General features: G+C 43.7%; 1 protein-coding gene across 1 annotated transcript in view; it reads right to left on the reverse strand.

The window, feature by feature from the left end:
* Positions 1–1,246: 1,246 nt before the first annotated feature.
* hectd2 (HECT domain containing 2) overlaps positions 1,247–13,473 on the reverse strand; it is a 127,104-nt gene continuing 114,877 nt past the window's right edge. The window contains exons 20-22 of the mRNA XM_054734781.2: positions 9,296–9,411; positions 8,287–8,430; positions 1,247–2,059 (exon numbers count right to left, since the gene is read on the reverse strand). Of these exons, the coding sequence (XP_054590756.2) occupies positions 1,939–2,059; positions 8,287–8,430; positions 9,296–9,411 (381 nt within the window). The 3' untranslated portion in view covers positions 1,247–1,938. The remainder of the gene's footprint in view (positions 2,060–8,286; positions 8,431–9,295; positions 9,412–13,473) is intronic.

Raw genomic sequence — 13,473 nt, forward strand, 5'->3', positions numbered from 1 at the left:
GAAGGGTTAAACTATTATTGCGCACTTTCTGTGAATCCTATAAACTTTGCTTCACATCTCAGATACCCCTGTGTGTGTCTCCTATGTCATATATGTAACTGAAATGTTTTATCTTAACAACAATGATTTATACAAGGTGCAGAGGTTTATACAAGGTTTATGAAGGTGGTTTTGTAGCAGAAGCAGCTCGTGGTTCCTGCTGCTGGAGCCATCATTACATTACATAAAGGATTCATTGTTGAGCGTCTGATTTTTTTTGGACAGCACCGACACTCGGGCCGAGTGAATGAGAGACCCGGATTAAACCCGTGTAAATTTGGACAGAGAAGCTGCTCGTCTGTTGCTGGGTGACTTTAATTTGCTCTGCAGGACTTTAAACAAGACAGCAGCTCTGTGGGTTTCAAACCATCACCTAAAAAAAGAGATATGAGGGTGAGAGTAAAATCAGCTGAATGAGTTCTGCTCTGGGGCAGACTGAAGGACTTACACTGTTTCTGGGTTTGGACCCGTAAAACCGAGTGAAAGCCTGCTTTGTTCTCGACGAGCAGTTTGAGTCCTCAGACAGTCGCTTGGCGGCCTGCATTACAGACATTTCTGGGGTGTTACTTGGTTACCTCAGTTTTCATCATGTTTTCCTCTGGAAACTTCCATAAGATAGAAAGGGTTAAATCCCAGCTGACTGGTTTGGTTTTAAAGCTGCAGCTGGTGTTTATTTCTCGTGAGCAGCCGAGCTGGACCAAAACCATTTTCTACAACTTAAACATTTAATCAGATCATTCCCTGCAGGGAGAAGCTGGTGACACCGCTTGATTAGGCTAAAACATTCCTGAAGAAACTCTGATGGGGCCACTGGCAGCAGGTATGGAGACAGTCTTAGCCAATTAGAGAGCTGGGATTTTCCCGCCTTGTGAGGAGCAGACAGCAGGACGTGTGAGACGAACTAAAGGAAACCAACTCATGAATTAGTCAGTTAATCAGTTTGACTTCTTCAGCAGAATTATCAGAGCTCTGATGTCATAGAGGCAAAGGGGAGGAGCCAGTTAGCCTTATTAAATTGTTCAAACAAAAAATAAAATTGGAATGTTTAGCTAGCTAGTTTTCCATGACGACTGGAAAGAACAGTAACAGCACCCCGCCACATGTGAGGAGAGGAAGCGGAGAACCTTCGTAAACATTTGGAGGCGTTTTCAAAGCTCCCTCTGAGGGAGGGATTCATCCGTGACAGGAAGTAAAGAGCATTTGCAAGTTTGTGTTTATTCATTTATTTGGGTTGTGGAGAACACTACAGCATAGTCATGACAGCACAGCAGCGTGTGAAGCAGGGCGTAATAATTTAAAAAAGCATTTAACACACATCTCTCAGCACCTCTAAACCCCCTGAGGACGGCCCCTCTGACCATCCCGAGTCACCTTCAGAAACAAAACCACTCCAGTAAGACCAGATACCCTCACCCAAACTGCTCTGCTGCTGCAGCCTGGTTCCACCAAACGGGCAGCAATGTCAAACACCAAAAAACTATGTAACCCAACCCTAACGCAGACCCGAGCATTGCAGGACGTGCACTTCATCCCAAACCTGTTAATAACGAACTGAGCCAGTTACCTGAGAAACAAACAACATTTAACATCTTTAACTGATTTAGAAGACTTGTAGAGCTTTTTACAAACTAAAAGCAGCAGAGTTTGTGTTTAATGATCTAAGGAAGCAGCTTCCGTACTCAGAACCTTCAGAAGGAATTACACTGTGCTGTATTTACAATCAGAACCTCTTCATCTAGTGTCCATCTGCTTGGGTTGTCCAGTAGCAGAACCAGACTGGGTGAGTTCTGGCGCTGATGTTGGGTCAGAACTCCCATTTGTTCTGCAGCTGAGAGACGATGGCATGGATCGGTTCCATCTCAGATCTGGTATCGGTGCTGGTTCTGGGAGCAGGTTTGCTTACTCCAGACCAAAGCCTTCAGCGTTGGAGATGGCGATGGTGAGTTTGTGTTTGAGCTCCTTCCGGGTTCGATATGGAGGCAGACAGATCTGATTAAAGCAGGTGTGGGAGATGGGCAGCCTGTGGAGACAGAACCAGGGAGGATGAGTTAAACCAGGCTCACACCAGCTGTTCCCCCTCTGCGCTCCAGCACAAAAACAACCACAAGACCAGGAATGTTCGAAGTTCTGATAGGAGCGTTGGGTTATGGTTTCTGGTCCCAGAAAGTGTGAAACGTTCCTCAGGAGGTTCTACAAACAATAACATGTAGGAAACAATAACATTCAGGATTTTGCAAATTTCATGTTCTTCAAAAATAAATAAATAAATTAATGAGATAAAAACCAGAAAATGAAATAAGGCCTGAAATCCTTCATCACTGTCTCCTCATCATCAGAACGTATGTTAGAGTAGGAGGATAGAAGGATAATAATAATAATAATAATTTTTTAATCCTTTATTTTTAGTTCCACAACCAACACATGCAATAAATGTATTAATACTTTGAGATGTAGCATTGCAGCATGACCTACACTACCCACAATGCCCTATGGTATGTATGTATGAACTACGATGACTATACTTTTAATACATAAGAAACCCTCACATGACATGAATGTGGGTCTGAACACAACATCTCAGCTGGGTTGCTGCTGTTTGAGACTCACTGAAGATCTTCAGGTCTAAAATGTTTCATTTTGAGTTGAGAAAACTTTGAATGAGGTGCTAAATATTTTTCAAAAAAGAGAAGCCATCCTTATCGAACATTAGGTCCTGGGAAGATGAAGCTCCAGTAGAACTTGAAATCATGTTAGGAGAGTTTACAGAAGCTTCTCTTATTATTTCTGTTTTTCTCAGCGTGGACACAAAGGTCAAAACTCATTTTCCTGCCCCACATTCCCAAACACACCCTCCTCATCCCTCCATGGACCGGAGCTGATAAGAGTGTGACAGGAAGCAGCTTGAGTTTAATAATAGCTTTAAAGATTTCCTTGTCTAAAGTGCAAATATGCCCAGAGCTGGTCTGACTGACCATGATGGGCTACTGGCCGTCCTCTCCACAGTGGAGGTGTTTACCTATAATGCACACCAGCACAAATAACAGATTCCAGCTCTAAGCATGGTGGTGAGGCATTGATGATTTGGGCTGGGCTCTGGGAAAATATCTGTTCTGTTGTGTTTGGGATTAAAAACTTCCATTGAAGAAATGGGTCAAAGTGTTTCTGGGGAATGGAGCCTGGAGCTGTCAACAGCTGGGTTAGTGAGTTCAAGGCCGCCCACTTTAGCCATGAACCCACTGAACATAGTTCTCTTTAGATTTGACACAATGGCCCTGCCCATCCCCCTCCTGTTTCCCAAACACCAGACTCTACTGGCCCCTCTCAGATCAGGTCATGTGAGGGCCCCTAAAAGCGAGCTCACGTGAGGGGGTTGTGAAGCTTTTCCACTAGAAACAACCACTTTGCTGCAGCTTCAAGTATCAACAGAAAACATTGCAGGAAAACATGATCTACCCCCCCCCCCCCCCCCCCCCACCACCACCACCAACAACACACACACAAAAAAAAACTCTATCCAACCTAGCCCTACTGTTGACTGTTTGTCAAGTCTGTGTGAAAATCAAGCTGTTGTTTGTGAATGTGGTGTGTGTGAGAAAGTGTTGAACCCAAGTAACCCAGCAAAGTAGAAACACACACACACACACACACACACACACACACACACACACATTTCACAGCCCCTCACAGCTGAAATAATACCAGCCTGGGCCCTGGTGGGGCCCCTAGAGCTCAGGGGCCCAAACTATTCCGTCTGTTTAATTCAAATGAACTAATTAGGCATGGGAAACATAGGGTGGCAAACCAGCAGTGACAGAAAAAAGTCAAAAATTCTTTATTCCAGCTTTTTTGTCCAATTCAGAGAAGTAGAAAAACATTGTACACGTAAAAGGCAATGAGCACAATATGACACGCTTAAGAGACCAAATAATCACAAGAGCAAGAACAAGAGACAATAATAAAAGCAGTGTGAAAATAAAATATAAATACAGTTACCCACTAGTCTAAAAAAGAAAACAACTGTTATTCCAGTGTTTCCACATCTGCACAGGCACTGGTTAGGTTTAAAACAACCACGAAAGATTTAGCCTACACATTAAATTCTGTTCTTTAGACAGCTTGTAGGGTGCTCACCCTCCCATTTACAAAAGTCTTACTGCACTTGTCCATCTAGGCTTCTTTGGAGTTAAACGCAGAGCACCATTATAGGCGACCTGCAGCCTAGCATACCACACTAGTCCATAGGTGGGCCATGGACAGCGACAGGCCTTAAACAGGATTATCTTTACCTTTGCATGAATGCCCCCCCTCCCCTACCTCACCCTCTGCATCATTCTTACCTCACCACCTTTTACCCTTTAGTTTAATCAATGCTTTCACATACTCAGTAATGCCAGATACTTTTGTTATCTACTCCGTGCCTCAAACACTTAGTAGCTCCTGGTTAGCCTTCCTACCTACTCGAAGTACGGAATCTCTGTTAGTTTGCTAATCTATTCTACCCCTAGCTTATTCAGTGTTTTAACCATCGACATAGAAATATATGGACAATGGGTTTCCATAGACTCCAATGACATGTTTTTGAGGAGAAACGGGAGGTGGCCACCACTGCAATTTTAACCGTGTCACAGGTTCCGTCAAGCCCAGACAATTCCACAAAAGGGAAGAGAGGTGGAGATGAGGGTGGGGCTGTAAGGCTGGGATCAACTGACGACACCCGGTCGAACTAGCTACAAGCTAACCTGAAGCTAATCCAAAGCTAACACGGAGGTGGGAGCTAAGCTAATGGAGGTAGCTACCTAGCTACATCCGGAGCTAACTCTGTGGAAGAACAGCGACCTGAAGCTCACACGGATTTTGTGTGGAGGTTTGCGGCGCTTTTCCATGAAAACTATCTTTCTGTGAATATAAAAGAATTAAATTGGTAAGTTTATAAGTTATTTCCCTAATGAAAATTAATTTTCCTTTGAGCAAGTTTTCAATATTTTTAACGTACTGTATTTTGCGGACTATAAGTCACTCCGGAGTATAAGTCGCACCAGACATAAAATGTTTCATGAAGAAGAAAAAAACATATATAAGTCGCACTGGACGTCACATTTTGGGGGGAAATTTTATTATTTTTCTTACAAAATCTGAGACCAAGCATTTCACATTGCAAGACAAGTACCAGTAACAATAACAGAATAAACAACGCGGGCGCAGCAGCGCGCCACGGTCTCCAGTAGAGGATGGCGGTGTTTGAAACCCTCCCAGCGGGCCAGGGGAGCTCATTCCTGGGTCGGAGCCGGCCCGCAGCAGCGCACCACAGGCTGCAGCAGGTGATGGCGGGGTGGAGGAGCTGAAAACTGGGCCGGATCCAGTGTGCAACAGGCTCCAGCAGGTGATGGCTGTGTGTTTTTAATTCCCAGCGGGGCAGGGGAGCTCATTCCTGGTCCGGAGCCGGCCCGCAGAAGCATCCATCGACATATACCCTATTAATTATTTTACCGTATTACATTTAAATTTCATGGTTAAACAGTACATGTTAAAATGGTACTTAGCTAGCTACTTTGATAAGCTCAGCTAGTGCAAAAGCGGCAATGACCTAAAATACATAAAATTAATTTTACTTACCGAAAATAATGGAGTGGAGACTCCTTGGACGCTCTATTAGTGCAATTAATGCCACAGCAAGTCATTTTGTCCAACAATTGCACAAATAATATCCAAAAAAGAATACACAAATGCTACAACTACTGGTCTAATTTCAGAGACTAAAAATTGCTGAACAGTTTACAGGCGAGACCGAGGCTCTACTGAGGCCTTTCCAAGGAGCTAGCTCTGCGGTCACATGGGTCTGAGGCGGCGATCACGTGGGTCGGATGCTCATTAATTATACATTTTTAGGCTTTTAATACACTTAAACAGAAGAGTGAGAAAAAAATTCACCCCCCTCAGAGTTGTCATGAGTATAAACTAGATCTATTAAACCAAAAACATGTTTTGGTACCAGGCTGTAAACATGTTTATTTCTGCTGTGAAATTGGTATTTTTAACATGGGAGTCAATGAGGATTTGCTTGTTTCTGACACCAGCCCCCAGCGGATGAGGGTGGAACTGCAATTTATTTCACTTCTGCGTTGGCCTCAATTTCTGTCCCGCATTGTGGGGGCTTGGTTTTAAAGTCACTTAGAAATTCCAGGCTCCCCACATTTAGATTTCTACTCAATGTTTATCACACAAGTTCTGCTGTTTGGTTTATACTTTTCTGTTTTGCCCAGTCTGGACACCTACGCCCTCCCCAAACAGGTTATAACTCACCTTTAATCTCCTAGCTCTAGTTTAGGCTGTCTTTTCCATAATCCCTCCCCACCAATAGTTTCCTAACATTTATAGTTTATTGTTTTTCCATAATCCACTAGTCACCTACCACTTTTATTGAAAATGGATAATTTATTGTAATGCTCATCTTTCTTATGTTCATACTGTGTTTGTTATCCAATTTTCTTCTGTTCTTTATTAAACACAGAGTTATGAGAGTTTGCTGACATGTTTCAACATTTCATTGCCGCTGTCGTCAGAGCAACCGCCGGATGTTGGTGGCGTCACTTCGATATCGATATCGTCCTCTGCTGTCCTCGCCTTCTCCGCTGATCACTGTGTCCCACGAGCAAAGTTAACAACAAACCCTTCTAGCTCTGTGTATAATGAAGAACAAAGGAAAATGTTACTGTAATGTTTTAGTTAAAGAGCAAGTCACCCCCAAATCTACTTTTTTTTCTGATAAACTATATAAACGAGGGTCTAATTGAGCTGTACACACGTGTAGTCATAAGAAACAAAGCCAGATGGAGTCAGAGAGAGCTTCATTATGTCTTTTTAAGAAGCAGTAATAGGTCAGACAAACAGGAAGTTTCTTCCTGGCACTCGCGGAGTACAGACGCTTTTCTTTTCGCTCCCTTTTGTTTTTTTTTTCCCAAGGCTCTTTGTCCTGTCTGCCCACAGAGTGCTTCTCTGCATTTCTTCTGAAAAACCCTATTTTAACCATGGATTTGATAAATTGGTCATTCAACGGGATTGATAAGATTTTTTCAACAATGAGAACGGAGCAGGGGGCTCCCACATGCCCACAGGGGACACACCCGGTGGGGTATATGCTGGATTCCTGGAAGGAATGGAAGATCATATGCCTCTCCCAGCTGTCCATTGAGGATATCGAAGACATGTGGATATTCGGTCTGATGATCACTGGATTTCTCCTGATTGGAGTGGGAGGATATCTGGTTTTCTGGAAATTTGGGAAGACGGGAGTGATTGGAGGGCGACCTGCACCCAGGGAAAGCACCGTCCGTGTGGAGGCTTCACAGACTGGGATGTTACTCGAGGTGAATCGTAAGCTGGACAATGTTCTAGCTGCGATACCGGTATTAGTGCGCAAAATGGATGTCATCTCGGAGAGAGTCACTGGATGGTATGGACAGGTTTAAAAACCCAAAATTAGCTTCACTGAAGGACTGGAATGATCAGTTTAAAGACTGAAGGCAGAGAGGAAAATGATCTCAGCTTGACCCAAACAAAGTCTCGTTATCCGAATCTGACGCCCTGGTAGCCTTGAGCGGCAACAAACCCCTATGAAGGAATGCAGACAGATACTTTGAAAGGGAAATGGAGGAAAAGGTAGCGATGTCTGTCATTCTGCTCAGTCTGTTGCTTTTTCGGTTGGCACCACAGCAAAGGTTGTTCTAAAAAAGTGGCTGCAACCTGGTACTGGTTCCTTATGGAAAAGCTTTGGAACCGTGTAGAACGGAGTGGAGCCATGCTGGGTAGGTGCTAGTGGAAAAGGGCCATAAGTGGCCCTTGTTTTGGCTCCATTCTAACAAACTTCCATCTAGTCATGTCATGTTGTTTCATAATATTTATGTTATTGAATTTTGACATTTACATCTGTGTTTAGATTGTGAAGTTGTCAACATGAACATCTGTGGTGATTTTCCAGCAGCAGCAAACTAAAATTCGTAGCTAATCCAGGTGTCAAGGGTACACAGCTGCTTAGGCCACAATGTAAGAATAATAAATACAGAGGTGCTTCAGAGGTGGAGAACAACAAAGAGCCTGATAACAAAATTGATATGAAGGCTAATCAAAGCAAAGTCATATTTAATCAGCAAAATTAGGAATCTTCTCCAGATGTTTTTAGTTTCTCTGAAAACTACACATTAACCTGCTGCTGGTGACACCTGGAATCCAGGATCAGAGTTCTGGACCTACCAGTCAGCTGGAACATCGATCTTAGAGATTTTAAAGTTGAGGTCGGCCATTCCTCCAACGGGAACACGGTCGCTTCCTGTGGCGAAGTGGAGGAGTTTCTTCTGCAGCTCCAGAGGGAAGGCTAACACCACATCCCAGAAACACCTGGAAGATCACAGAGATGCAGCGTTAATGAGAAACACACAGATCTGCTGTCCTCTCCAAACAGGTCAGCTGCATCCATGGTCATTTTTACAGCATTCTAAATCAGGTCAAAGTAAGTTTATTTGTAGCACTTTCCCGTTACACGAGTAAAGAACAGAATAAGAATCAGCATAAAAACAAACTGTCCAGTATAGTAAAACAGATAAAAACACAAAACATAATAGTGCAACAAACCAAAACCATTAATAGTAAAAGCTTTCAACTCAAATTTACCCTGCCATCAAAGCCAGTTCATGTAAGCATGTCTTAAGGAAGGATTTGAAATCTTCCAAACTCTGTGCAGTTTTTACCTGCCACTGAAAACTCTCCATCTCCCCTAGTTTTCTAAATACTCTTAGAAATTTCTAAGAGGAATTGAGAGCTAGACCTTGTATTCTTTGCCTGAGTATAGGGGTTTACAGTTCATCAATATACAGAGAAGCCAACCCATTTTAAATCAGGTTAGCTCCCTGTGCTTTTCCCTCCTTTTGTAGGTCAGCTGTTTGAGGAGAAACCACCTGTGGAAGAGAGCAATCATGAGCCATAGCCCCGTTGTCCTCATGTAGGTCCATAAGGAGCTGAAACCTCAACAGGAAGCAACTGAGACGTCAAAAATCTTATTCAAATGCAAGGCAGAGGTTATTAATTCCAGACATGTTTAATCCCAGATATTTGAAGATCTAAAATGAATCAGAAAAATCAGGACCAACTGGATTCAGACCAATCGTAAAGCTCTTCCCCACATGTAAACAGATAAAAAATCATTCATGGGCTTTATTTCTGTCTGACTGCTCCATCCAGAGAGGATGTTAGGGAGACATCTTGCCTGACGGGGGTGTCCGTCTTGCTGTATCCTTCATACTGAGCCGCTTTCTGCATCGCCACCATGTCGAGCTCTGGACTCCCACAAACCAACATCTCCACCTCTTCTGGCCGCAGCAACTACAACAACAAGGAATTACTGAGTTACTGACCTTTTCATTACTTTAGCTCACACAGCAGATATATGGGATGGTTCATGGCATTGTTTCACATCACCCTCAGCATGGTATTCTGAGTGACTGTGGTGTGATGTCAGAGAGAGGAGGCATTCTCAGGACAAGCATAGACAAGGAGAGAAAACTGAAAAAGGAAAGCAGCATAAATGGTGAGAAGATGTCAAAGAAGGCCAGGCTCTGTTATTTTTAGGAGAAGAAGCTGATTAAAGATGAAATTACAGAAAGGCATGAAGATTTACAACAAGGACCACAAATTCATCTTCAACATGAGAGTGAGTGTAAACAGAAAATGAGTTTGATTTAAACAGGGTTCTGGTTCTGTGCTCCTCTTCAGTCATGTAGGGAATCTACGTGGGCGTCACAAGCAACGAAAGACTCAAAACAAAAATACAATTATGTGGTCAGTCCACAGGTATGGGTGAACCAGAGGATGGCAGATGTTTCGATCCAGGGGACTGTCAGGATGCGCTGGGAATCGTTTGTCAGGAAACAGATTATTGGTAAGAATCAAGAAACAGGAGAAGCTTTTGATATCCATCATGGATAATGAAGCAGCAATGACTCTAGAACAAGCTCCATCGTACATCAGTCATCTGATTTTTCCATGTTCCTAACCGAGCACTTCATTCTCAGACTGCAGGGTTACTGATGGTTCCCAGAATATCTGAAAATAGGATGGGAGGCAGATCTTTTAGCTATCAGGCTCCTCTCCCGTGGAACCAGCTCTCAGTTGGAGTATTGAGGCTAACCCTAACCCAGCTTTTTTATTTGATAGGGCCTATGGTTAAAATCTGATGTTAGCCTAGATCTGGACAAGTGGGGGAGTAGAGGGAGGTGGAGTGTACAGTCGGTAAAGACGGCTCTCCCTTGTCCTGCCTCCAACATGCCACCATCTAAAAGGCTAGGTTATCCAGAGTTATCTCTGCAGTTATGCTGCTATAGGCTTAGACTGCTGGAGGACACACTGACCACTTTCCACTCTCGACTACTTTCTTTTACAATTTCTCTCTTAATTGTATTATTTCCTGTTATTTCAGCTGTTACCTTTATTTTCTGCCTAAGTGTTTTTCTCCCCAGAAGAAGCTACAATGATGTTCTGCTGAGCTGTGGTAGCCTCATGGAGTGGGCCATCGGCTTGAACACTGTTGCTAACCACTTAAACATTCTCCCTCTCCTGATATTAAAACTTTACTTTTTTGACATTGAATGTGCTACTACTAGTTTACCTGTTTATTAGGCCCGAGCAGTGAAGCTGCGAAGGCCTATTGTATCTGCTCCGTTTATTATTACGCTTTCTTTCTTTCTTTTTTCTTCCGCGTCTTTGACTGGCCTTTAGGGGGTCTTAGCATATCCAAAAAGTCACCAAATTCTGGCCCAATATTGAAAGTGCGTGAAATTTACGTATTTCACTGGCAATGTGAAAGTTCATAAAAGAATGGCTGAACAGCGCCCCCTAGAAAGTGAAAAATACCCCTCTCCATAAAGCTTAGTTTATCGTACAGTTATGAAATTTGGTACACTTGTAGAACTCAACAATACGCACAGAAAAGCCTCTTGCATCCATGGTCAATATCAAACAGGAAGTCGGCCATTTTGGACTAAAGTGGCCATTTTGACCCTGTTTCGGCCATTTCTTGGGTCTATATTTGGTTGAACAGTTTGGTCATTTTTCGCACGATCGTCTCAAAAATAGTGTGCGATCGAACAGAAGCGACGGACGATTAAAATGAGACAATAAAATTGACTTTTCGTAAATACTGAAGGGGCGGGACCAGGCCTCAAAGTTCGAGCACTCGCCAAAAAAATTCAAATTGCTATAATTTCATAAATGAAAGAATTACAGTTAAAGTAACTTTCTATGGACAATCATCATCGCCCCCCGAAGACAAATGAATGGTCAATTGATGATGTCACATAAGCCCCGCCCCTTCAGGACTTAAAAGGTCAAGTTTTACTGGGAAATTTTCCAAAATTTGCCCTTTCAAATAATCATCCCAAATTTGTATCAGGTAACTGAAGACAAGTTGGGGTTGCTTGGCGTCACTTTATGGGAGTTTTCTGCAGAAGGCGGGGCTGTGGCGGCGCGGCGAACTCAGGCGTACCACTTAGGCCTTACGTTTGCCTCCCATTTCGTCATTTCTAGAGATATCGCCACGAAACTTCTTGTGAGTGATGCTAGTCCGGCCCCCCAAAAAATCTGATGTGACATTCCGGTGGGCGTGGTCTATTTGTTGAAATAGCGCCCCCTAGGACCATTAAAACTGACAGCCCCAAGCCATGCTTTGACTGAGGATTACGAAATGTGGTACACTAATGTGGTGTCTCAGGACCTACAAAAAAGTCTCTTGGAGCCAAGTGCAAAGTCGCACAGGAAGTCGGCCATTTTGGTCCAAGTGCGTGATTTAGTGGTTTTCGCACACGTTGTTTGGAGAGTGATGCTCCGTCGCCCTTTTCACCAATCGCCTTCACACTTCTGCTATATACTCTTAAGACATAGATGAAAAAATTCAACCGTCGGATTTTAAATAAGTATAAAGGTGTGGGCGTGGCTAAGCCTCAAACTCTGACTTGTCGCCACGCCACTCTTTTTTTCACAGTTCCCTATTGGACTCCTTTTATCCAATCACCACCAAACAGTGGCAAATAGCAGCAGACAAGTTGAGGTCACTAGGTCTATAGTACTGGCAGGTTTCGAATAAAGGCGGGGCTTTGGGAGCATGGCGAAATTCGCCATCACGCCATGGAAATACGTTTGTCTCTCATTTCTTCAATCATTGTGACATTGCCACACAATTTCTGATGAGTGATCCTACTCTGACCCCTAATATAATTGGACAGCTGAAGTTTGTGGGCGTGGCCTATTTTCCAAAACAGTGCCCCCTAGGACCATTAAAACAGTCAGCCCCAAGCCATGCTTTGACTGAGGATCACAAAATTTGGCACACTAATGTAGTGTCTCAGGACCTACAAAAAAGTCTCTTGGAGCCAAGCGCAATGTCGCACAGGAGGTCGGCCATTTTGGTGCAATTACTCAATTAAGTGGTTTTCGCACACGTTATAAGGAGAATGATATCTCCTCGCCCTTTCCACCGATCACCTTCAAACTCCTGCTATATACTCTTAAGACATAGAGGAAAAAATTCAACCGTCGGATTTTAAATAAGTATAAAGGTATGGGCGTGGCTAAGCCTCAAACTTTGACCAGTCGCCATTACTTTATTTGACTTAATAACTCCCATGTGCATGATCAGATCAATTTCATACTTTGTCTGTGTGATCACTGACCACATCTGAAGACAGTGACAATGTGGACAGCTGACATCACCTAAGCCCCGCCCCCTGACTAAAGGAAGTCTATTGTTTTATGGTGAACTGCCCATATTTGTCCCCTCTAATTTAGTCAAGATGACACTAAGGTCATGCACTGTCTTCATGATGTTGTAATGACCATTCAGATCTGATAGCTTTTCAGAAAGTGAGGGGCTTTGATGCCATGGCGATTTCTGGCGTGACGCTGTGACCTTACGTTTGACTGTAACTTCCACAAACAGCCTCCGATTTGCCCGAGACTGAACATCACATCACCAGTGTGGTAAAGATAGAGTATCTCCTAGGGGTGAGACATGTAATGGTGGGCTCAGAAGGGATGCTGAGTCAGGGTGAGGTGTGGACGAGGAGGCCTTTCACGGTTTCCGGTGTTGGGGTGGCTGACTTTCTGTTCCGACAGGCATGCCCTGATGCCCTCGGCTGCCGGCCAGGATGGAGAAGCGCGGAGCCGGGTTTGGAGAGCGTCGGGGATGGAGCGGAGGGGGTGCTGAAGGAGGGCGAGCAGCTTCGCTGCGAGGGCCGAACGACGCTGCTTGCAGCTTTAATTAGGCCCGAGCAGTGAAGCTGCGAAGGCCTATTGTATCTGCTCCGTTTATTATTTTTTTTCTTTTTTTTTTTCTTTCTTTTTTTTTCTTCCGCGTCTTTGGATGGCCTTTAGGGGGTCTTAGCATATCCAAAA

Source organism: Nothobranchius furzeri, chromosome 12, assembly GCF_043380555.1.
Source record: "Nothobranchius furzeri strain GRZ-AD chromosome 12, NfurGRZ-RIMD1, whole genome shotgun sequence".
Lineage (NCBI taxonomy): Eukaryota > Metazoa > Chordata > Actinopteri > Cyprinodontiformes > Nothobranchiidae > Nothobranchius > Nothobranchius furzeri.